General features: G+C 34.8%; 1 protein-coding gene across 2 annotated transcripts in view; it reads right to left on the bottom strand.

The window, feature by feature from the left end:
- Glra3 (glycine receptor alpha 3) overlaps positions 1-25,608 on the bottom strand; it is a 164,234-nt gene extending 138,626 nt beyond the window's left edge. The window contains exon 1 of one of the 2 annotated variants that reach the window (XM_034520708.2): positions 25,060-25,608. In XM_034520708.2, coding sequence (XP_034376599.1) covers positions 25,060-25,130 — 71 coding nt within the window. In that variant the 5' untranslated portion in view covers positions 25,131-25,608. The remainder of the gene's footprint in view (positions 1-25,059) is intronic. The other variant, XM_034520709.2, reaches the window with a different exon arrangement.
- Between the last annotated feature and the right edge of the window lie 795 nt (positions 25,609-26,403).

Genomic DNA, 26,403 nt, shown 5'->3' with positions numbered 1-26,403 from the left:
TATCTCATGGGTAATGGATAGTCTACTTGGTAGTTTTGGCATCAGCTTATTTCAGCTGAAAGAACCAAAAGGCCATAACACAGCTAATTAACTCGCTAATTTGTAGTTTCCTAATGACTTATTTATTTTAAAGAAAACTAATTAAATGTTTCAGCGTACATGGAAATTGCTTAGAATCGGCTTAACAGCTCTTATTATGTATTGAGTGCACAGGATAATTAAACAGAAGGCCTCTTGGTAGAGTGATTAAAAGCTCCAGATGCACAGCCACAAGTCTCACTTTGTGTGCCTTTGCTGTCACTAACTAGTTGTTTGGCCTTGGGCAAGCAAGACATTTTACTAGCAAGAAAACAAACTTAACAGTGATCCGCATTTTTTCACAGATATGTTTAATAAAAGTAAATGGCAGAACATATAATATGTTTATTATTATGTAAGGAAGTTACAACAATGATGTTTCCCTTTTGCATTTAGCAACATGACTCTTTGATTGAACTTAAGAGAAATCAGTGCATGCTAATTCACAGAAAATGTCCTGGGTGGTTAGAGTTGGCTCTTGAAGCCTGAGTAGAAAAGATACAGAGAAATCTCAGTGATAAACAAGGAACATAAACAGAAAAATATTCAGATTGACTGGACTCCAACTATGAATGCAATTTGTATTTGAAAATGTTACAGCAAGAGAAACTCTAAGTCAAATTCAAAACTGGTCTATCTATATGGGCATTAAGTAACATCCTTGTCTACTCAAAATTCTCATTCATGACATTGTATCTACTGTAACTCAATGATTGAATTTTCTATTAACACTTTCGACGTTATATTGAAATTTTTTCAATAGATAGATTGAAATGTGTTTTGCTTCTGTAGTATATTTTAAACAATTTAAATTGAATCTATCTGTACAAAGATCTGGAAGATATAACATGGGTGGCTGTTGTTTAGAAATTCATACAGAAAAAAAATGTTTTAAAGGACAAATGACAAGAAAAAGTACCATGGTATTTATATGTAAAGACACAGGAAATCCAGAACATCAAGATGCTTAGTGAAGCTAGAATAGAGACAAGGGATGCTAGCAAAATGCTAAGAGTGGCTGGAGAACATGATGGGTACCACATTACTCAGAGCCTTAGGCAGTCATACAGCTTGGTCTCTATAACATCACATGGAGACAATCTCATTGTTCAAGGTGAGAGGGGTCACAGATAGTGATAGAGAACAGGATCTTGGAGATTCATAAGAAGATTCCACAAAAATTAAAACATATCACAGAACTGGCAGAGACAACTGGAATTGTGTGTGGGAGTGGGGCTATTTTAGGGGTGAGGTAGAAACCTAGTGTATTGGAAACTCCCAGGAATCTACAAGGATGACCTTGGCTAAAACTCCCTAGTAATGGGGGATACAGAGCCTGAATCAGTCATCTTTTGTAACCAGACACTGCTTCTAGTGGAGGAATTGGGACACGAACCCAGCCACAAAACTTTTGATCTACAATTTGTCCTGCTTCATTAAAGGTGGCACAGAAATTGTGAGAGTAGCCAACTAATGACTGGTTCAGCTTGCAACCTATTCCACTAAAAGGAGCCTGAATGGGTAGGAACCAGAGGCTGGATAGCTCGGAGACCTAGGATAGAACCAAACATGTCAGGCAAAAATTAAAAAAGGAAAGAAATGATTCCTAATGATACTTTGCTACACTCATAGACAGAATCATGGCATAATAATCATTAGGGAGGTTTCATTCGGCAACTGATGGGAACAGATACAGACACTGACAGCCAAACATTAGGAGGAGTAAGGTATTTATGCAGAAAGATGGGGAAGAAAGGATTGTTGGAGACAGAGTTGTCAAGAACACTACTAGAAGAATCATAGAATCAACTAACCTAGACACATAGGGCCTCACAGACTGTGAACTAACAATCAGGGAGCCTACATGGATCTAACCTAGACCCCTGAATATATGACTGTTATGTAGTTTGGTCTTTTGTATGCCTTTTAATATTGGAAGAAAGGGCTGACTCTTGAGTCTTTTGCTAGTTTTGGGGACCCATTTTTTTCATATTGGGTTGCCTCTTCTAGTCTTAATGTGAAAGGAGGTGCCAAGTCTTACTGCAACTTGATATATCATATTTGGTTGATATCTCTGGGAAGCATGCCCTTTCCTGAAGAGAGAAGGAGGAGGAATAGAAGTACTGGGAGGAAGGAAGAGGGGTAAAACTGTGGTTGGGATGTGATACATGAGAGAAGAATAAATTAAAGGAGAGAAAAAGAAATTGAAACATTTCTACCTTATGTGAAGTAGAAGAATTTTCTAATAATAAATACAGTAATTTTTAAAATATGTGACTTTTGAAATGCCATTTATTTTTACTGGTTATCCTAATTTTCTCCATTTTAATGTTGGCTGGACTAGTACCGTGAGTATAGTTTATACTATTTTCATTGCTAGGAGATAAAAATAGGTGAATCCCTTGGGCCTACTGACCAGCTGGCTCTGCAGAATCATTGAACCCCTTGTTTAATGAGATACTCTGTCTCCAAAATGGCAGTAGCTTCAGGAGATTACTTAGTGTGTAATAGTTTTAACCATGAAAATGTAAATGTGAATATCTGAGTTTGAATCCCCATAATCCCAATAAAATCTAGATGTCGTAGGATAAGAATGTGTAATTCTAGTGTTTTTTTATTGAGATGTAGGAGGCATACTAAATCATTCTAGAAGCTTGTGGGCAAACATAGAAACCATGTCTCAAATAAAGTGAATTGCAATAACCAACACTATCCATATCCTCCAAGATCTACATGGGTTCTCTTAGTGGTGTGGTGTAAACATACACACATTCACAGATGTTACTACATGCATACACATTTATTACACAGACAGAGAAAAAAGGGGAGGGGGAAGTAAGACCAACAGACCAACAGACCAACAGACAGAGAGACAAACAGAGAACACAAAGGCCTAACAGGTGCGCATGTGTGCACATGCACACACACACACACACACACACACACACACTGCAAATAAAGAGATTACAAAATAAAAGCATTTGTGTTACCACACGATATAAATATCATGTATTTTTTCTTTTATTTAAAATTTATTTGTGTGTATTTTCAAAAACATATACCTATACTCATGTTATTGTTCCTATGTAGTACCAAAGCATCCACTGTAAACTCTATGGAATAGAGCATCAGAAAAGTCTGTGTGGCCCACAACTGCACATTACAATGGAAGAAGCAGAAATATAAGAAAACAGGAAAACCAGGTAGCATTCTAAGTCTGAAGGGAAAGAAACCAGTAGAATAAAATAGACAATGAATAGAGTTTATACAAGATGGTGTGTCCAAGGAAATTTTTATAAGGAAGTAAATTGTGAGCTGAATGTGAGGTGGACTGAATGATGTTCTGAATATAGGGAAGAGCTACGTGAAATTAGTGGTGCCATGAAACCTCAACCATTTATAGGAAAAGGCAACTTGATCTTTTATTTCACACCATGAATATAAATAAATTTCAAGTAATTTAAAGCTCTACATATAAGTAAATATTTTAAATATACTATGGAAAAGTCACTAATAATCATTGTCTTGAAATGGCATTAAAATAGTACCAATGTCTAGAGCCATAAGTTTATCTTAGAAATTAGTAAGAAAAAGTCTCAAGGAACAAAATCCTTTAAGTTCCCGAAAGACAAAAAAAAAAAAAGGCAAAAATAATTTTCCCTGTGTTTGTATATCTTATCATGTAGATAACGTAAAGAAGAGGATGAAAATATATTTCTTTTCAAAGTAAAAGGTTCAAAGTAGGTTAACTTATGCTTAGTAAAATTATAAAGCATTAAAAATAAAACGAACGTCCTCAATGGTATTACAAATGTAAATTAGTTCTTGTTAGGGCTATAAGCCACTCTTAAAAGAAGAATCTCTGCCTGGCATTGGATGGCCAACATAAAACCCACACACACCAATTATCAATCAAGAAAATTATACCACAGGCTTACCCATTAGCCAATCAGGTGTGGGCATTTTTTGCAAACAAGGTTTCTTTTTCTAAAAGGACTGCATTCTGTGTCAGATTGACCTGAAAACTACCCAGCACAATTAAGTATTCAATAAAATCAAACAAGACAAAGACAGAGAAAAAAATGGAGGACTAAAGGCAAAGAATATGTGAGCCAATAATAAACATTCTGAAGTTATTATTTAAATGTGTGAAAATAATCATCAGAGTAAAAGCAAGCATTTGAAAATACTGCTCCTTATGAATACAAATATATGGGCTTCAGGACAAAGGAGTGCTAAGAAGATATCTTTTTTAAAATTATTATTTTGATGCTTTAAATTCATATGCAAATTATTCTTTGGAAGAATTTTAAAGTAAAGGACTAGAAATAGAGCAGAATTTGGTTAAGACTTGTATAAGAGAGTTTTGCAAACAAGAAAAATTCAAAAGTCATAACAGGAAAGTGTGATTTTATTTAATACCAACACCTACTCATTTTCTCTTTACACTATTCTTAGAAAATATTCAATATACCAAGTGCTATTTGAGATACTCTGGAATCTACACCCAAGAAATTGGACCCAAATCATGTGTCTCAGACAATTTATATTGTAGTCAACAAGAGTATCATAAAGCAGAAATAAACCCCAATTTGAAGTATATATTTGTGTAAGTATTTGCTGGGATCAAGAAGTTTATCTACTGAATATTTATTATATTATATTATATTAATTATATTATATGTGTACTCAAAGCCATTGAAGCTATATAATTTCTTTGGGAAAGCAAACAAAACAGAAAAGAGAAGAATGAGCAGATTAGAGGAGAAAACAGCCCAGTTGAACAAGAAAAACAGGTGAGAGAGAAGGACACCCAGTGTAGAAAGGCCCTAGGAACCAGCTTGAACAAAGACACTAAAGAAGAGGAAGCAAGGGGACAGCCACAAAAAATGTTGACAGTTCTAAAATATGAAGACTGAAAGCTAATCGTTTTCAATGCAGAGGTTACTGTTAGCTAAATGGCACACTGTTAGAAAAATTGTGGAAGTCAAACTGGATGGGTTTTAAAAGAATAAGAGAGGAAATAACACAGTGGGTATAACAAATTTATCATCATAAAATAATCCATAATATTAGAAACGTACATTATAAGTTTCCTTAATAATACACTTAGTAAGTCACTTATAAAGTGGATATCTAATAATACATTAATATTTAAACTATGTTTTACACAAAATCATTTAGTAAACAATTCCCTAGAAGAATGAATAGAGTGTATGAATAAGCAATTTATACAAACCATACACATTTAGCATAAAACAGACTTATTAAATTTAGCAGCAACCAGACAATGTTTATTTCAATTAAGTGTAGACCTCACTAAAATTGGTAAAAATTTTGACATCAAAAATTCATGAATGGATGAGTAAAAGATATTTTTATTTGACACACACACACACACACACACACACACACACACAAGCACAGGGTGGATATAATTGCTATGGCCATTTTAAGTGAAGATTCATCATGTACACCCTGCTTTACTCAAAATTCATGGGAAAAGGCAGAAAGAGAGAAGGGGCTCTGTTTGATTTGATTCTTCTCCTAAACCACCCCAAAGGAAGTTGTGTCTGTTATGATAGAGAGTGACCAGAGAGATTTCCTGTGACACTTCTATGTGTCTTTTTCTTATCTGTCTCTTCTTCTCCTTCTGTCTATCTCTGTCTCTGCATTGTCTCTCTGTCTCTCTCTGTGTGTGTGTGTGTGAAAGAGAGAGGGGTGGGCAGAAAAGAGAGAGAAGGCAGTGCTACTCCTATTTAAATAATCTTGTCTTGAAAAATATATAAATCCCAAATTCATTTACATTGAGATGCACTTTTATGAGTGTGTAATCTGACCTGGGGAGAAGCTTGAGTTCTTTCGTCACTGTCTGTAAGGAGAGGACCACGGGCAGTACTGGGGAGCAGTTTTGGTTTATCTGAAGTATTTGGATTTCTAAACTGACAACAGAACAACCTAACTTATTATTGAAAAAGTAAAATTAAATTTACATAAACTATTTGAGATGGGTTTGAAGTAAATGCCTATGGTGATTTGAAATTTGAATACAGATTCAATGTAGTTTCATGACAATTATTACATTAGCATCTACAACACCAACCCTACAAAATGTCAAATTAGTTCTGTATCCTGCTGGCAGGCCAGAGAAATGTGTATCATTAAAGTTTATGTTTTTTAAAAAGATGGAAAATAGTGCTAGTTTCTTACGATGAGTTGCATATTTTAGAATGCTGTTCATAATTACCATGGGTCTTCTCCTCCTTTCGAAGGAAATATTTTTTTTTTTGACATATACTAAGAAAACTTCCTTTAGCCTTGGGTCTCTCATCTCTTTAGGTTGGTTTTGAAATCTGTTTATTCTATATGTGGTCATTTGTCCCATGTTGGCACATACACATAATTCCACAGCATACATGAAATTTTCATTACCTCCATGAATGTTACATCTTAAAAGGGGGGGGCAGAGAATGTTCTCTATCTGAAATATGGAATATAAGTAAGATCCACTTAGTTGTAATAACAACTACTCACAATTTGGAGTGTGGACAGATCATTGGGAAGTAGAATATATATTTTGCTGAATAGAATTTTATCAGTTATTTTTCTTAATTGTCAACTAGTTCACGTTTCTCTTGCTTAGCTGAGTCAGAAGTTTCTTTTCTCCAACTGTCACTTATAGAATACAGCCTGTGTCATGTGTATAAATCTGTCACTCACTGGTGTTCATTATTGATATTTAATATAAAACATCATTATATTCTCTATTAGGCTAGAAACTTCAGTGATAAGGGTAGAGCCTACATCATGTAACTTTTCTCACTGGGATTGAGATGACCAAAGAACACTAATATACTATTTGTATTTAGTGTTCACCTTGATAAAGAACAAGTTGCTCAAGGTATAGCTCAAGAGCATTTTTGTTCTTTAATACACATTAAGTAGTTTAATTTACAAAAATTCTTTGAGGTTTGTTTCAATAACCTTTTGAATGATTAATGTCAAATCTGCTATATAAAATCATCAGCAAACAGTTGTCTAAGAATAATGTCTTGGTTCTGAATTTTAATTAAGAAAGTACCTCTTAGACTTAAAAATACAGTTTGTCAAATAATGTAAATTTGTTTTTTTTTTTTGTATGACCAGAAGCATCATATAAAAACATGGAAAACTACTACATAAAAATCAATGTTCTTGACCTCATCAATTAGGCATGAACAAGACTATCTGAAAGGACTTTTCACTTATAATTTAATAGTAAAGTTCACCAAGAAAATATGCACGGCATTAGTAATACTAATTTACTTTGAATTAACTGGTTGCTATTTTGGCTAAATTTGTATCAATGCATTTTTTTAAAGTACATTGTAAAAATAAATTCTCTACATGGTAAGATCCAAGATATAAAACCAAGATATTTTAAGGCAAAGCACTGGTCTTTCAAGTCTTTAGTGTAGGAAAGATATGTGCAGAGAATTTAAAACAAAACCATATTAAAAATGTGGTTCATAAATAGCACTGAGTGAACAACATGGCGATACTCAGATTTTCAAAGCTATTTCCATTTGTGTGACTATGAATTTTTATGTGAATGATACCTTGCACTGCACGGTGCTGTATCTAAAGTGTATTTAAGACAGACTGAAGATGTTTCTTCCTGTGCCTCAGGCAGCCTCATCCAACCTCACTATCATATTTTTTGAAGGAGAGAGAATTGACACAGAACAAACTGAAAATCAAATAATACCACCAATCATGATTAGAAATGCTAAAGATAGAAATGTAGCAAAAGATTTGGTATTAATAAGCTTCCCAACAGTTAAAATTATACGAGACTTGAAGGTTTCTTATTGGGCCACATTCTCTTAAATAGTAAACATGAAACAAAAAAAAAATCACAATCAAAGATGCTCATGTTCTAATACAAGCTAGTAACCACCTTATACTTCAGCCAGAATACAGCGCTGCTTCCTCACCTATACCTTTACCTTCACTCCCTTAGCTTTTAAAAATCTTTGATCTATATGCATAAATTGTTATGGGATGATGTAAAAACTGTTTGGGTAGCCCTATATTATAGAAATTATGTCACTTAGCATTAGGAGATTTTGCATGTACTTAACAAAATGTATCATCCTCCGTCACACACAGTCAGTATTTTACAATAATAGGTTGGCTATTTCAAGATGCAAACAAAACAAAACAATCTCAAGATTATTAATGAATATATAGGTCAGAATTTCCTGCTTCAGTGCCCATATATAAAGTAGTGTAAGAAAAATAAAAAGTTTGAAAGCATCACATTTTCCAGTAGAAAAAAATAATCAAGACTTAAAATTTGAACCAAGAAGTGGTGGCATATGCTTTTAATCCCAGCACTCAGAAGGCAGAGGCAGGAGACTCTCTGTGTGTTTAAGACCAGCCTGCTATGGACAGCAAGTTCCAGGACAGCTAGGATTACACAGAGAGAACCTGTTTTGGGCGTGCCAGCACCTAAGTGCCATGGATGCACCTCAGAGGATCCAGCAGCAATCCCCATGGTGCTAGCACTAACATAACTAGTCTTCCTTCCTGTCCCTCTGCTGCACTAAACCTGTAAGGGAGAGAAATGATGTCTTACTGTCTTACTTTGCATTACTTGCCATTGTGAGGAACCTTTGGAGCATCTCTTAGGAAGTACTCAAAAGCAAGATTGGAACTGTCTTCTCTTTCTATAGAAATTTGGGTACAGTGTATAACTGTGGGAGAACCACTACCCTGTTGTAAGCTAATGAAACCCATAATGTCAATGGATGTATGATGTTTTCACCAAAGAAAGAAAATATGGTCCAATTAAATTTTCCAAAGATAAGAAAAAGAGAAAACAACAACAACAATAAGATCAGTATGTTTTTAATTTGATTCTAATTAACTCTGTCACATTTCAAACACTTTGTTTTAAATTTGTTTTGATTTTGATTTTGTGTTTGTTTGTGACTTAGTTTAATTCTATGGTCCAGGTTGACCTTTAATTTCAATGACCTTTCCATCATCCTCCCAAATATTGATACTACACACATGTGCCACAACCCTGGACCACTTTTCATCTTTGAAAGAGAGATGTTGTTAATGTTGTTGTTGTTGTTCTCATAAGCTCATATGACATTGATTAGGAAAAATAAGCCGTTGGTGTTAATTAGATAGCATGAATTCTATTCATAACTTTGCAACCCAAACTAGTGTGGTTTGACAAAGGTTTTAGTCTGATCCTGAGCCTCCCCCTTCACAGTTGAAGTTTGCTGCAGCAATGCTGGCCTGAGTCTTTACTGAGACCAATAGTACTTCAATGTTGCAGTGTACAGAGTAAACAAGCCTACTTTTATAATGGTTTGAGCAACCATTGCATGTCTGATTTACTGTTCATCTTTAGCTCAGTGGATAACCTGGCCTCCTACTAGAAAAGAGTAACTGGACATTCCACTGTCTTAATTATAGAACCTTTCCTAATCCTATAGCCTATGATCCACCTATTTTAATGCCCATTTTCATTCCAAAGACTTTGACCTCTTGGGGGCTTCAAAATCATCTTTTTTAGCTCTTGTTCTTATAACCCTTCTTCAACTGTCAGACTCTGCACTCACCTTTTCTTCTTAACACCCATTCCAAAGCATTTCCTCATTCATGGGCTTTTTTTCATAGACAACAAACTTAAGCCTTCTTGAATTTCTAATCTAGTAAGCAATTCTTATACCTCAGTTTTAGACACATGACAAAATTAATAAAAGGTTCTGAGCTGCTCCATACATGCCCTGCTCCTACCAAATCGCTTCTATTAAAAATATAAAATGAAATAAAAATAAAATAAATAGAAATTAAAAGTAAAACAAGCGAATTAAGAACTCCCTATTTTGGTCTTTCCTCCCTCCCTCCCCCCAGCTACATTTATTAATGGGTTACAGGTATGCTGTCAGTACCCAGAGCTCAGCTTCCAGTGTATGTGAATCAGCATAGGATTAATAGTGTCACAAGTCACAGATCGACAAGAATGACCAACCATTTCACTCCTGGCAATTCCAGTGAATACTATTATGTTTGAAAAGTGCTCAAGCCTGGCAGTGGTGGTGCATGCCTTTAATCCCAGCACTTGGGAGGCAGAGGCAGGCGGATTTCTGAGTTCCAGGCCAGCCTGGTCTACAGAGTGAGTTCCAGGACAGCTGGGACTACACAGAGAAACCCTGTCTTGAAAAAAAAAGAAAAGAAAAGAAAAGAAAAGAAAAGAAAAGAAAAGAAAAGAAAAGAAAAGTGGTCTATGCTCTGAATAGTACCACCCAATGTTTACTTCCGAACCCTCTAATCACTTCTGACATTTTCCACTAACGACTCACTCTCCCACAACTGGGAGAGTCATCAATGTCACATCTTTATCCTCAGTCCCCTTCTGTTTCTGCTTGCATGTCTGCGTGTGTGTGTGCATGTGAACTCACGCTTGCGCTTGTGTGATTATTATTCTATGCTACTCTCTGTTTCTCACATGCAACTTAGTTGTAATGGTTTTCCTTCTATTTTTGATATACAGATCCTTCTTTATTATAGAATGTTTTATTAAACTGATCATACTTTACTCAGCACATTGGATCCCTTACAAATGAATCTCACCTGAGCTAAAATAATAACTTTTTTGTGACAATTAAATATCTCTTATATGTATGACTATAGTGGATGTTAGTTATAAAGTAGCCATTTAGAAGACAGGCTATTGACATAAAGCAAATCAAGCATTATCCCTCCAATGCTAAGTACATATTTCTGCTAAAGAAATATGATCATATTTTGATAATGTCGGGTTTTACAAATGTATCTGTCGATGCCTACAGCTGTAGACATAACATTCTAAAGATAAGACAGCAGAGTTGCAACAGTCAGCCCATAGAAATGTCACTGAGCCTTTTAAAATGAGAAATGAAGTTTGACTCAGAGTATTGTCTCTACATTTATTGTTTAGATGTTGTTAACAGAGAAACCAGATAAAATGTAAGACTTGATTTTTTTAAGTCTAAAATAGGCTAATTGTTTCCTATAATGGCATACAATTTTAAATTATATTCCAAGATTGGATCTTAGTTTTCTCTAGGTCCTTGATATTTTTATATTTATATATGAAAACAGACACACAGAAGATAATAATAACTTAAATATTGAAGTAAAGCAAAGGTTGAGGTTTATGTGATGTTGGTTAAGGAGAAATATTTGGGCTAGAAATAAGATTCAACGTTACTATAATCTCAAAGACACCAGCAGAGATCTGCAGTGGGATCACTGTCTTTGATGGTGCTCACGGTTGAAGATTTATAGGAAGAAAGAGATATCCTAAATCCCAAAGGGTTAAGGGAGAAAAGAAAAGGATTCAAAGGTCTTTTCAAGTATTTTAAGACCTTACAAAGGAACAACTTGAAGAAGAGTGGGATGTACAGTATTTTAATCTATATAATCCTTGCTGCTTCTATTTCCCTCACTGCAGAAAATAGGAGGCAAAAAAGCACACAAAGAAGGTAGTGTAGTTTTATTAGACAGCAGGATGCAATGTACAAGGAAAGGTTCTTTTGTAGGTCTATAAAGACAAATCTCATCTTATGAGAGGATAATTGAATACAGAATAGAAACACCATTCAATGCATCTTAGAGTTGTAAGCAGCAAGTAAGTCGTTTTATAAAGGTACAGATTTAAGTTCTTAGAATTAGGGTTGCCTGATATATTTTTGTGGTTTTTTTTAACAAGAAAATAATCACTTTATTAACACCATGAAATTCATAAACCTATGCATATGTGTGCACTCATCTGTGTTCACATGTGCTTGTATCTAATGTGTGCTATAAATCTATTTATATGCAGGTTCCTATGGGTATGGATGTGTTTAAATATGAGTGCTTACCTGTGAATGTTTGTAAAAAAATTTTTTGACACACCTCAAATGCTATAATGTGATTTTGAGACAGGGCTTACCACTGGAATGTGAATCTCATCAATTTTACTAGACCGCCTGGCCAGTGTGTTCTTGAGATCAGACATCTCTTCCTCTCTAGGGCTGGAGTTGCAATCTTGCACCCACAAGTGGTTTTTACAAAGGTTCTGCAGATAGAATTAGGGTGCTCTTGTTTGTTCAGAAAATATTTTACTAGCTTACTCATATCCCTGACTCCTCTTTCCTGAAATTTTTGTTTGTTTAATTTGCCTATAGTGCCCTTCTTCACACAGCCAGAATTTAAGTGATAAAATTAACAAATCAACAAATACATATAACAAACACAGGCAGATACATTAGCTTTTCAGAAAGTAATATTCCCTTATGGTCAAGGAAAGGCAAATAAAGCATTTTGTAATAGAGAATTTTTTTTAAAGTGTGTGCTGATGTCCTACAAATACTGCAGGAGTTCTAAAATCACATAAAGTATTCATTTATTTAAAAGAAAATGTGAGGTCCTGTGTTAGAAATGACACTGTGAAGCTGACTGGATCCTCCATTTTGTTTTCTTGTGACAATGTTGTCCCTGCTAATATTGCAGTCTCCATCTGAAATGGCCTTCTTTCCCCTTCTCACACCCCACCTGGAGTCCTGTGTCCATTTAAATGAACTTATTCCTTAGAAATACTTTCTTTTTGTTCTCCCCCCCCCCAAATATGGGTTTTATCCAATATTTGTAACTGCTGCTTTATTTGCTAGTTATCTATGGTTATATATTCAGTTATTATCAGCTTTAAAAAAAGAAACCTTTTGCAACTGAATTTTTATATACCCACAAATAAATAGATTAAAAAGAAAAAACCTAATATATGATATCCTGATTTTCAACTTATCGGGGTACTCAGAAACATGCCAGTGACTCTGATCTTAGAACTGTAACAGATTTAATAGAATTTAAGTGTGACCTTCAATATGTTAATTAACAATTGATTAATATCTGGCTCATGTTTGGTGATCTCTTGGTTATGTTTCTCCTTTCTAATGTGGATGTATTACCAAAAGTAAATGAGGGGGCTGGGCAATAGCTCAGTCAGTAAGCATTTGATATCAGATTGTGTCTGCACTCCTAGCGCTCTTGTAAAAATGCCAGCTGTAGTGATAGAAGTCCGCAATTCCAACATTGTAGAGACAGAGACAAGGCCATGGGGTTTACTGGCCAGCCTCCTAGCTAAATCTTTGAGATTCAATTAAAAAAATCTCTCTTGATACATAAAGTTGACAGACATTAAACTCTGCCCTTCAATTCCGGCACACATTCACTCACAAACACATACATACACAACAGTAAATGACCAACATTCAGGAAATATTTACAGGTCTATTCCATGAATGAGATGGTTTATGTTTTACTGGGACTTGCAGGTGGCTTCTTGCAGTAGAGGAAGGCAGGCAGGGATGGACTTCAGTAGGAAGTTCATGTGCAAGATATTCATGTAAGCCCCAAAGAGGGACTATGAATATATCACTGTCTTTTTCTGAAAGAATTTACACTTTGAGAAGGGGGTATGCTCAACTATCATGCCTTTGGGACATTGCCATAGGTCCATGGAAGGTAAATCCCTACTGAGACTAGGGATGAGATCCGAGATGTTATCTTAGAGATGGTGACATAAAATGAGTACTGTTTAGCCAAAGAGGTAGAATTCACATTTTCTCTCAGTCATTTCATGGAGAGAAAGAGGATATCATTTCACAAGGTTTTACCTGTAGATCTCACAGGCTCACACGTGAAATATTATTTGGAGAGTCTGAATAAGAATTTTTTCAAGTCAAGCATTGCTGCTGCTGATTCTTCATATGCTATTGATGATTTGTAATTTCCTCTAGTTTATCTGTTGCTAGAATTTTTGGTAGATTTGTTGTAAAATTTTTGTAATGGCTGCATTGAGCTTTCTCTATTTACCAAGCATAAAACTTTCCAAAGCAAACACTACCACTAGCTACTGAGATCTGCTTTAGAAACACTCTATAATTTTACAAATGAGAATCTGCATGTGCCTAATGTCCATACTAAAATTAACAGTCTAACTTACAGAAAAATACACTAAGTGACAATGTACTAATGTTCTTTTGTAAAGACATATAGATAAGACTCTGACAATTATCCACTAGTAACTTAAGTCAGGGCAGTTGTGACTTAAACTATATTTAAAGAAAGCTTAATGCATTGGCTTTTTTTTTTTTTTTAACTTTTACCTTTTTTCCTGCTTTTTTTTCCTTTTTTTAAAAAATCAAATCGTAATTTTTACTTTTTCACACATGAGTTATAAACACATAAAGGCAGGATGTGGGGAAGGGGATGACACAGGAGCATAGGTGTTCAGGGGGAGTACAGATATCTTTCAGAACAGGGTATCGGCTGGGTGAAGGTTCAGGGGACAGGTCACTATGACTCTTCTTATGATTCACTTGTCCTTATCTAAGTTGGTACTATCCACCAAGCCTGCCTATGTACAAGGTCTATGACTACTCAGGCTGGTAAATTTCCACAGAAGCTGTCTGTTTACAATAGCTTATAGCCAACTGTTTCAGTGTTTTTTCACAGAGACCCAATACTTTGTGTTAGCAGGCACATATTTCAGGCCTATTGCTGGTTTTAGGCTTATGGCTGATTTTAGACCTTCAGTGTATAAGCAGGGCTGCCCCTGACATCTCCTCCCTTCTCCAAGTATAGAAGGGCCATGGTGATTCTAATCTTGCCAAGGTGGGGATAGAGGCCTGACCTTCAGCTATACCACTTTGGGGCATATACCCAAAAGATGTTTCAACATACAACAGGGACACATGCACCACTATGTTCATAGCAGCCTTATTTATAATAGCCAGAAGTTAGAAAGAACCCATATGTTACTCAACAAAGGAATGGATACAGAAAATGTGGTACATTTACACAATGGAGTACTATCCAGCTATTAAAAATAATGAGTTCATGAAATTCTTAGGCAAATGGATGGAACTGAGAAATATCATCCTGAGTGAGGTAATTCAATCACAAAAGAACACACATGGTATGCACTCACTGATAAGTGGATATTAGCCCAAAAGTTCACAATACCTAAGATACAATGCATAGACCACATGAAACTCAAGAAGAAGAAGAAAGACCAAAGTGTGGGTGCTTTGGTCCTTTTTAGAGGAGTATCAAAATACTCAACCAGAGCTCCCAGGGTCTAAACCTCCAGTCTGAGAACACAAAGGGAGAGACTCATGGCTCCACCTGCATAGGTAATTGAGGGTGGCCTTGTCAGGCATCAGTGGAAGTGGAGGGCCCTGGTCCCCGAAAGTTTGGATTCCCTAGTGTTGGGGAATTAGAGCACAGGGAGGATGGTGGGAGCACACCTTCATAAAAATACGAGGAGGGGGTATGGGATAAAGGGTTTTGGGGGAAAATGGGAGAGGAGATAACATTGAAAGGTAAATACATAAAATATCCAATAAAAAATAACAGACAATGGGTCTGAAAAAAAAGATAATTTACTTATTTCAAATTATTTTCAAAAGTTTCTAGGAGAGACTAATTGGCTAAGATCTTATTTTAAGCTCTCCACAAAAGAATTTTTGTCTCTGTTTAATATTCTCAAAAGAGATGCAAATCCTAATTTCCCTCAACAATTAATTGACAAAAGAGGAGTAATTTTACAAACAGTAGAAGAAGCTATCATTAATCGATATATTATATAGATTGATTAGTTGTTGGCGGTTTTATAACAGTCCTTTGATAAAAGAGATTACTAATATAGATCTATATTTCTTTAAATAGTGTCTTCATGACTCTGAGTGTGGAAGGAGTGGCTGCTGGCGCTTCTGCCCTGATTTTACAAGAACTCTGAAAAATTGGCTTTAAAAACAAAATAAGGGGAACTGTACCCCCAGAAGAAGTCTCCCAGAAATATTCTCCATCATGCCTTGTTCACTTTTAATTTTCTAAAACTGAAAGCTCATGGCAAATCTGCTGCTGACTGCTTCTGGCATCACTGAGACCAATAAAAACTATGCCACAGCTTTGTGGAAGGACCCTCTTATCCTTAAATTGAATGGCCAGGACCCAGTTCTCATATGGGGCCAAGGATTGATATGCCTGTTTGGTACCACAGAAGACACAGCTAAATGGCAGTTAAAAAGGTTAATGAAATAAATAGATACCCCCACAAACCCAGGTCCAATTATAAATAAGATGAATAACAATTGACATTCAGGGAAGAGAAATCTCCATGAAAATTCCCTTCTTTTTCCTTTCAGGTAAAAATGAATCACTCATGATGTCTGCTGTTCGAAGTTTTAATCCTGATGCTTCCCTCTGAATTTACAATACTCAGACCTTCGATGGGCCATTGACAAGGAAATCAAACAGCTAAAGAGTGGCATCACTAATCTGAAGAAATCCCTCGTTTTGTTTTCTGAAGTGATCTCCAAAAATTGCAAAGGACTTTGTTGGACTTGATTTACTCTTTTACAATAGAAAAGACTGTGTACAGCCCTAGACTGTGTACAGCCCTTAAAGAAGAATGTCGCCTCTACATAGACAAGACAGGGATGGTTAAAGAGAGCATGAAAAAGGTAAATTAAATAAGGCCTTGAGAAAAGACAGAGAGAGAAAGAGAATATTGAGAGCTGGTACAAGAATTGGTTTTCAATCTCTCCATGGTTGCCAACCCTACTTCCTTCCATCTTGGGACCATTAATTGGGTTATTTTTGCTTATTTCTTTTGGTCCCTGGGCCTTAAATAGGCTGACTAACTTTGTGAAACAACAGATAGATAATTTGGTAGCAAAACCTATACAGTATCATATGTTAGCTATGGAGGACCATGAGACTCAAGATGAGGTTGTTACTCTATCCAGGGTTTTCCCAAAACTCATCTCCACCCAACCTAAAAGAGGGGACTTCTGCCCCAGACCAAGCAGGGAGGGGCCACACAGAACCTCCTCTGACTGGCCATCTAAATTCTTGCTTAGGCTGTGAGGCTAAGCACTGCAAAAGAATATAAATAAAAGTTAAAAATATCTTTCTGGGTTCCCTGAGGGACAAGCCTGACTGCGTAGGAGTTGATGTCAAAAGTATCCCCTCTCCAGGAAAAAGACATCGGGATGGGTATGGCCCTCATGCCTCACTGGACAATGACAGGAAGACTGGAGCCATTACAAGGTCCCCTTTAATTACTGGAGGCCTAATGCTTTCTTAAAACAATGCTTTTATGAAAATCCCTTGCTGCTTTTCTTTTAGGACTATTTCATATTTAGCAGTGTCAGTAGTTAAATGATACAATTTTTTCATTTTCAAAGCTACAAAGACCTAGTAATCCAAAATCATCAAAAATGTATTTTCTTTCTCAATTATGACTCCAGGTTAGGACTATTATATAAACTATATAATTTTTCATAATTGTATTATATTGTGTAAAGTGCACAAAATTGTAAGACGCAACACTACAGGGTGGCAAGCATTAGAATATGGGGTTATTACTACCCCAAGGAAGCTGTGCAGATATTTTTTATTGTATAAGAATTTAAGCTATTATTAATGTATAAGAACAAACAGATATAAAGTACAAAAACTGGAGATACAAAGGGCGTATTTGTGCTATCATAATTTCATGGACTATTATTAGAATATATAGAAAATAATTGTTAAAAGCAATAATGAAAAGGATCTGAAGAAGAATTAATAATATTGTTGATTGGATAATTTTATGGTAATTTGTATAACATCACATTACAGAATCCATTGTCCTTGTGGAATAAAAAAAAAAAAACTTTATTACAGCCTTTAAAAGTTCCTAATATCTGTGTGTTTTTAACCTCACAGTGGGTAATGTTTTCAAAGTATAATTTGTTTGGTCATGTATCTTATATGAGATGTTGAATGTAAAATTTCCTTTATGTCATATGATAGATAAGCAGAAAGTACCTTTTAAAAAACTATATGTTGAGTTTCTACTTGAGAATTGATATTGAATTAAACATTAAAGAGCTAAAACATAATTCAAAAATAAACCAGTCCTTGAGGAACTTATAATTAAGGTAAGATAAAATCTGCATAAAACTAAAACACAAATATGAAATAGATACCGTGAGTACGGTAACTATCAAAAGAAAACTTTTGCTCTAAAGCTTTACATATTAGAAAGTAAATGTAACCATTATTTCACAGAGTTTAATAAAAACCATGGAAAGATACAGGTGAAATTTACAAAGTGATTTTAAACTGGAGTGTTTGATCTTCATGCATGGATCAACAGACTTGAAAAATATTCCCGACTCAAATCCTGATTCAGATATATCAGTAATGTCATCTAAACTGTAAAACTATAAAAAGAAATGAATAAATAAAACCTAAATTCTAAGACCAACACTTACATTTGCAAATATAGGGAATGCAAGTTTAAGCTCACTTTGGAGAGAAGAGATTGAATAACTTAATTTTACTATTAAAATTATTTAACAAATACATTTTCTTTGTTAATAAAGAAATCTCAATGTAGAGAATGTTTAAATCTGAACAAAGAGCCTTCCAACGTAAGTGTTCCTCGGGTGTTCTAAGAGTTAGGTAGGAGACTGATGCCCCAGTTATCTCCATTTAAACCTCTTCCAATACTATTACATTAGTAGTTAAGTCTTTAACACTGTTGGAAATATCTCAAGGTTAGTACAATCGATGTGGAAAATGTGTGATTGCAGGCCCTCACCAATCACCTTCGAAATTCTTCCATCCATTAATTCTGTAATAATACCAACAACTTAGTTTTCATGTTTAAATGCACCTGGAAGGTTACTTACTATACTAGGGGTTAATTCCTTTATTTACTAGTGACACTTTCTCCAGGAGAACCTCTTGCATGGAGATCATGCATTTCAGAAACTATGATGGGGCCACATCTATTTATCACTTTCTCCCTCTGATGACGTCAGAGGATTAAAATTCTAATTTAAGAAATACACGTTGTTGGCGTGCAGTTTTAGCAGAGGTTCGCCTCCGGGCTGACATTCTCAATTGATTCACACATTTTGTTGGTTCTGTCATAGAGTTCCTACTTCTAATCCAAAACCAGATTCCATTTTCCTGGCTACTTCTCCAAGCAAAACAAAGCTACAAGCTGTCCTATTCTTCATGAGAATCAACAAAGTAAAGACAAACAATGAATAAATATATCACAATTCTATGCAGACATGTGCCTATTATTTGTTGTTTTCAGGAGCACTGGTAATCTCAATATAAAGAATTACAGGTAAGCTTGATAGGAGAACGAGTAAAGATACATAATACATATCACATGCTATAAGAGACCCAGGCATGTTTTTTACTTGCACCCTATTTTGTGTTCTACCCTCATTGCACATGCATGTGTTTTCCATTTTTTTTGTTTTCCTAATTGCAGTTAAGTGTATGTGTATATTTCTCTGCGTATGTATGCACATGAGTGCAGAGACCTGAACCTTGTACTCTTGAGCTTTTAACTACTGAGCCATCTATCCATCCTATGTTTGTATTATTTATATCTCTCTTTGTGCAAGTTCCTTTAATATTTGTTTTATAAACATTTGCTACATCTACATTGGTAGCAGTTAAATTACTGCAGATCTCTACTTACCTAAGAGATGGCAGGATATTAGGGTAGCATTTCACACTCGAAACATTCTAAACACATGCAGCTCTCCTTTCTGAAAATGACCCAAACAGTCTGCATGACTCTAATATATTAGGTAAGTTTTTTGAACAAAAATGCAAAAATGTAGTTTAAATTATAAAGCAAACATGCAAGTAAAGATTTATTCTTGTAATTTAAGTTGTAATTGTGATTTATTTCAGTATTTTCTTATTTTTCATCTTTAAGATTTTTTTGTACTGTACATTGAACCTAGGGCTTATTTTTACTGTTGTCAGTTTCTTTAACATTTGTTTACTTGTGTATGTGTATGTCTATATTTATGTGAGTACTTATGTATTGGGGCATGTACATTCCACAGCATATGTGTGGAGGTCAAAAGACAACTTTTAGGTTATGCAAGTATTCTACTACTAAGCTTTACATCCAGCCTTCATTTTGTTATTATTATTATTATTATTATTATTATTATTATTATTATTATTATCATTATAGCTTTGATAATGGTTGTTGCTCTGTAGCCCAAGAAGGCCTTTAATTTTCAGTGTTTCCCTCTTAGGCCTCCTGGTTAGCTGGATAATAGCACCAGAATAGACTAATTTCTATTACCAAACTTATGATAACCTACATGTTTTAGACTGAGTCGTGTTATGCTCACTTAGGTGTCCTTGGATTTTCTGTGTTCAAGTAACTCACCTATCACAGCTTCTTGAGTATCTGAGGGCACAGGAGTGCCACAGTATCCGGTCATTACCTATAACTTTGAAGGAAACTCTGTCTCTCAAGGAGAGGGATATATAGGTATTTTGATCCAAATTCTAATACTACCCTTATAATAGTAACTATAGAGTTGTAATTACATCATTTGCTTCTAAATTTATTCATATCTTATTCTATTCTGTAGGGTTTATTTTTACTGTTATTGATTTCTTTAACATTTGTTTACTTATGTATGTGTGTGTCTATATTTATGTGACTATTTATGTATTGGGGCATGTACATTCCATAGCTCATATGTGGAGGTCAAAAGACAACTTTTAGGAGTCAGTTCTCTTCTTTAACCATATTATTTGTAGGGTTAGAACTTGGATTATCTGATCTGGCTGCTGGCACCTCCCACAAAGCCATTTCTATAGCTCTGCAAGATTATATTGATGGCTATTTTAATATCTATAACAAAGAATATGATCTCAGATCACAAACTATGAATTCCTTCCATTGACTTTTGCAATCATCATTACCTGTGCATACACTATGTGACTATACAAGCACCTGTAGCTCAAAATAGTCTTTTCTGATCATTAAGCAAGTATATGACCTGACTTAGAACAAGTGTCAAACATTCTTAATAGCCTCCCTGGTCAATTCCCTAAAAGAGTACTTGTACATTTCTTGACACTTGACCCCACTTTATTTTTTGTGCTTTAATTACTATGCTTTGAAAGGTAATAGTTTCCCAATCAAGTGTAACTACCTATTTGGGGGACACAAGCATATAGAATTTGAAGAAAGACTTATACTCAAATTTTTAACATTATACATGTGATCATAATAGTTAATTCACATACCCGGGTGCAGAGTTGTCTGAATAAAAAGAATTAAGTTTATAGAGCAAAAGGATATTTTATAGCCTCCTTTGTAATCTGAAGCGTAGATTGACTAGGATGTTGGATTATAATTCACTTCTATATAATCAATTCATACAAAAACATAAGAATCATGTATATGAGGTATAATTCATTGAAAGCATAATAATTATTAATTCAATGTAACTTCATGTAATAAACCTTAAGTATAAACATTTATTCTTTGAAATATATTCTTTTCAATGTATTACATGAGAAAACAAATATCCACCCCACAAAACCACTTAAAAGTATTGTTTTCAATCTCTGAAGCAAAACCAAGAATTTAAAATGACAAAATGTTTTGGTAGACTTTGAAGTAATACAATAAGACAAGTTCTCATCTCATTAGCATTGACCTGTGAAGTTTACACAGTCAGGTTTAGCCACAAGGTATTATAATTTATCCAACTAGCAAACCTATGTTGGGCCTCTATAAAAATAAAATGTTACCTGGTATATTCTGCTGACCACCATATTAAAGAAAATTTTGCTTGCAGTTTTGTGCTTTGGCATTTATTCTGCAAGCCCTTCTTAATCATCAGCTATTTGCATTTCAAAAATAGATGAACAGTTGTTCCTTATTTTATTAGGATGAAAACTAAACACAAGTGTTTAATAAAATAGAAATATTTTAGTAAAATGTAATAGTGTTGACAATTAGAAGTTAATATTTATGTCTACACAGTTTTGAAACATAAATTCATTTAAATTTATGTTTAACTCAACTTCTTTTAAATTTTCTTTAACATATCCCAGACCTGATATTAGATTTGTTGCTCACAATCTAATTGATTTTTGATGATAGATATTCTAGTTATAATTTTAACTGATTTTGTTAAAGTTTATTACAAACCCATAGAAATTATTCTGATGTAAAAGATACAAAAACTGTGGTCTTTCAATAATGAAGGAAAATGTTCAACATTTTTTATAGTATCTTAGCACTACTCCAGATATGTATTATTAAACAAGAGGAACTCAGACACCATTTATAGGAAATAGAATTAGGTGTAACAGATTTAGGAAGATTACAAGGTCTACCAAAGTTTCATATACTCATCTAACCATACTCTTACTTACCCATCCAGAAATTTTTCTAAAGAAAGTCTCAGGTCTGACATACACAGTACTCACATACATACATATGTCCATCCATCCAAATATATATGCACACATTCATGCAAACAAAAGTACATATGTCACATGATGATCAAGAATATTCATGGTAGACTTATATTAGGCCAAAGCTGAAAAATAATCTATGAATCTATTAAAAAAGAGTAAGTTGATTGTCCTAAGGTCTTACAAAGCTCTCCCATACTTTAATGAGAATGAGTTACTGCAATGTGCAGCACCATGGGTAATCATACAAACATGAAGTTCTGAAGAATGAATCAGATGCAAATTATTATTTATTTATAATGTTCAAAAGCAAGAAAAACATATTTGTGGCATAAATTATGATAGCTTTTACCTTTAGAAAATGTGATGACTTTGAAGGAGATCAAGGTGGTGGCTGGCGTGAACACCTACCTAGTATTGATTTTTACTCCTAATTCTAGGTCTGTGTTCTCTTCACCTGGGTCTGTTCAGTCTTTTGAAACCTTATCTAAATTTTATGTATATATCTATTTTAGAATTATCTATGCTCTTTCAACAGAACTTTTAAAATCATTTAAAAACCAGTTAAAGTTATTTGAACAAGAACATTATAAATGATTTTGGTGATTGGTTGATGCTGTTGCCTCTATATTGTCCTGGAAAGAGTTTGTTAAAGTATAAGTATGATAATTAATGATTTATGTTCTTCAATAAGACTATTAGCTGACTATAGCTAACAATAATGAAGGACACATTTCAAATCACAGTCTTCATGTCTCATGTTCTATCAATACATCATAGGTAGATTTAGTTAACAAAGAATAATTTCCATGAAGACATTTTATATATCATTTTCAGTAAGATGCTCTTTCATTCCTATGGAATGCTTCTTTTAAGGACCATCGCCAGGGGTAAAAATATTTATTATTCAAATGTTACTAAAGTTTTCACAGAACATGATCTACTGTCTTATGATTCCAGTTTAGGATAAAGTCTTCTCTGGGTTTTGAAAGAATAAAATGATGAAAAATATATAAAATAAAATCCTCATTGGGGAAGTCTTTTTCTAAGAATTTATGATTGAATTATTGTTTAAAATTTTAATCATTAATTAATGATATTAAAGATAAACTGTACTTATCTATTATTTTGGGAAATTTCACTAAAGTATCACAAATCAAAGCATCCAATAATGAAGATTACATATCAAGTTACCATAAAACTATTGTGATGAATTGTTATTATATAAATTTCACCTTATTGACTAATATATTTTAATAATTGACCTTAAATATAAACCAAACCAACATATGTGCTTTTAAAATATATATTATCATCTTTGATATTAAATTTTGTAAATAAGCCTTTCAAAATGACTAGCATATTGTAACCTGAGTTTTGTGACACTTTCTTTAATATATTCATGTACATGAGACCTCTACATACTTTTGATTTGCATCACAGATATATGACCTCTGTCAATTGAAAGTTACAAAAACCCCATAAAATCATCTTAATGTACTTTTCACTGAAAATACTGTGATCTGAGATGTTTTAAGACTTCAATTTAAAAGGAAGTCAGCATTTGTAAGAAATGTAATTTTCTTCTCAACCACCTCCTATTACAAACAGGCATGCCAGAACAATACATGAATCACACTTTTAAGACAGCTGAAAGATTAAAGCTGTATTTACTAACACAAGAAGGAATACTTACATCACATGGAAACCAGTACATGCTTAACTAATTCAGTGTTCTAGTTATTTAACTTTGACACTCTTGAAAAGGTTGTCAGCCATAAAGTGAATATCCCACAATAATTATGTGACAATAGTAATATAAAATTTCAGTTGCTAGTTTAAATATCTATATGAACATTTTCTTGCTTTCATGCAGTGTTTACTGAACAACAGGTTCACCTAGCTTGTTTTAGTATCTTCTATATAGCTATAAAGAAATGTAAAAAGCCTACCAAATATAACTGAGACATAGGAAAAAACTGTAATGGCAGGACTATTTTACAAGTTAGTAGTCTTCTTATACCGCTTTCTTCCAAAAGACAACTGTAGGCACAGAACATACCTGATGATTTATTAATGATTTTGCCTTCATGTATTGCTGAATTAGGTCACTGCAAAGTAGTACCTTAAAGTTTCTATTTTTTATCTAATCACTGCATATATTAAAATGACATTTCTCTTATCAATAATTGCTTGTGTTCTACATTACTCTTTCTATTTTAATGATGGTCCCATTTCTAGTTTCTTAATGCTTTGTATTTTTTTAAAAAAAAATTAACACCCAGAAAACATAATTCATCACCAAGAAAACTCTAATGAGAAATATGTGAGAATCAAAATAACTGATTTTTTAAGTCATTAGGTTTGAAAGAGTAATGTGGGAAGACTCCAGTTAAATACATACCTTCAGTAAAAATTAATAGGAAATTACATGTTTCTAAATGTATCAATAGATAGATTACTAGGCTCTTTGAAACAAATAAATATAATTTAAAGTATAGTTTCAGTAAGTCAGAACACAATCACAGATTTCTCAGCTTCCTCATTAACAAGTGGTTGCAGATTAACACGATGGCTTATGGAGCTATTGAGATCTCTTAATGAGATTGTTAATGCATGCGGACTTACCTCAGTAACAGTGCGGCTTCCCAGAAGTAAAATCCAGAAACTAATGTCCGAAAGTGTCTCACGTGGGCCATGATACGGAAAGGTATTCACGATCCTGAAAACAGTCTTATCCAAGGCATGGGGGACCAGAAAGACAGAAGTGAAAATGTGCCATCTAACCCCTTCTGGGGCTGCTGAAGACAAACGCTTGGGAAGCTTCAGCACCTCGGACAGCTCCAGCAGTACTATGAATCCCTCTTTCAATACTTGTGTTTTCCTGGACCCCTCCTCTGAGCACTGAGCGGAGAGATTCACAGGGCTACAAACATGCGAGTGATTTCACAGTGAAGCCACAGAAAAGCGTGAGACTGTGACGACGCGCCAGGTCCTGAGCAACAGTTCCCCCCAAAGCTCTATCAGCAGAAAAGGACTCGCCTTTTCTTGGCTCTGACCCTGGCAAGGGTTGAGGAAGAACAGCAGCAGTCAAAATTGGGAAAGCTGCTCCACCACATCCAAGAGCTGGAATCTCGCTCTCCACCTTTGCAAAAATCCCACGGAGCGGAGCGCGGCAAAGAGAGGCGGGGGCGGGGCCAGAGGACTTGTCCTTCCCGCCAATCACAGCTGCACAGCAGGACAGAGTGACAGGCCACTTACCACGCAAGGGAATGCTCAGCCTTTCAGCTCCTAAAAAAAGGAGGGGCAGTGTAGAATTGGTGCAGAGCCCACTAGGCTCCAAGAGGGAGTGGGGAAGGAAGCCTTGGAGCTGAAAGGGGAGAATCAGTGGTTTGCAGGATTAGGGGTAGAACTATGCTGAGAGGCTCCCTCTCTCTTAGAAAAGGCCCAATTTAGTAAAGACACATCTTTTCATATATGACTGTCTCATAGTGCTTATACTGAAATGCTAGGGTAGATAGTGAACACACACCCTTGATAAGGGCTTGGGAAGCTGGGAATGCAATGCACATACCCAGCCGAATAAGTTGCTTCTAGAAGCATCTCATGAACAGAGCCAGCTTGCAGTCAGTTAATTGACTTTGGTGCTAATGAGGCTTCTGAAAAGACTAGGGGAGGAAGTCTCCCGAGGCTGCTGCTAGAGAGACATCACTTAGATTTTTTTCCCCTCAGTTTTTCAAACGAAAGGATATTTTAAATGGAAGAATTAGCACATGACACTAACTGGTTTATTTCTTCTTTCATCTTTTCTGAACTCAGTCTCTCTACCTCTACCGTGCTCCATTCCACCGTGTGTGTGTGTGTGTGTGTGTGTGTGTGTGTGTGTACGTAAAATAGAAAACCTTTATTTGAGGTTGGCCAGTATCAAATTTTTAACTTCTTTTGGCTTAAAAAAAATCCACTACAAATTTA

The sequence above is a fragment of the Arvicanthis niloticus genome, chromosome 16, assembly GCF_011762505.2.
Source record: "Arvicanthis niloticus isolate mArvNil1 chromosome 16, mArvNil1.pat.X, whole genome shotgun sequence".
NCBI lineage: Eukaryota > Metazoa > Chordata > Mammalia > Rodentia > Muridae > Arvicanthis > Arvicanthis niloticus.
The sequence above is the reverse complement of the archived record's forward strand: the minus strand, read 5'-3'. Positions and strand labels throughout refer to the sequence as shown.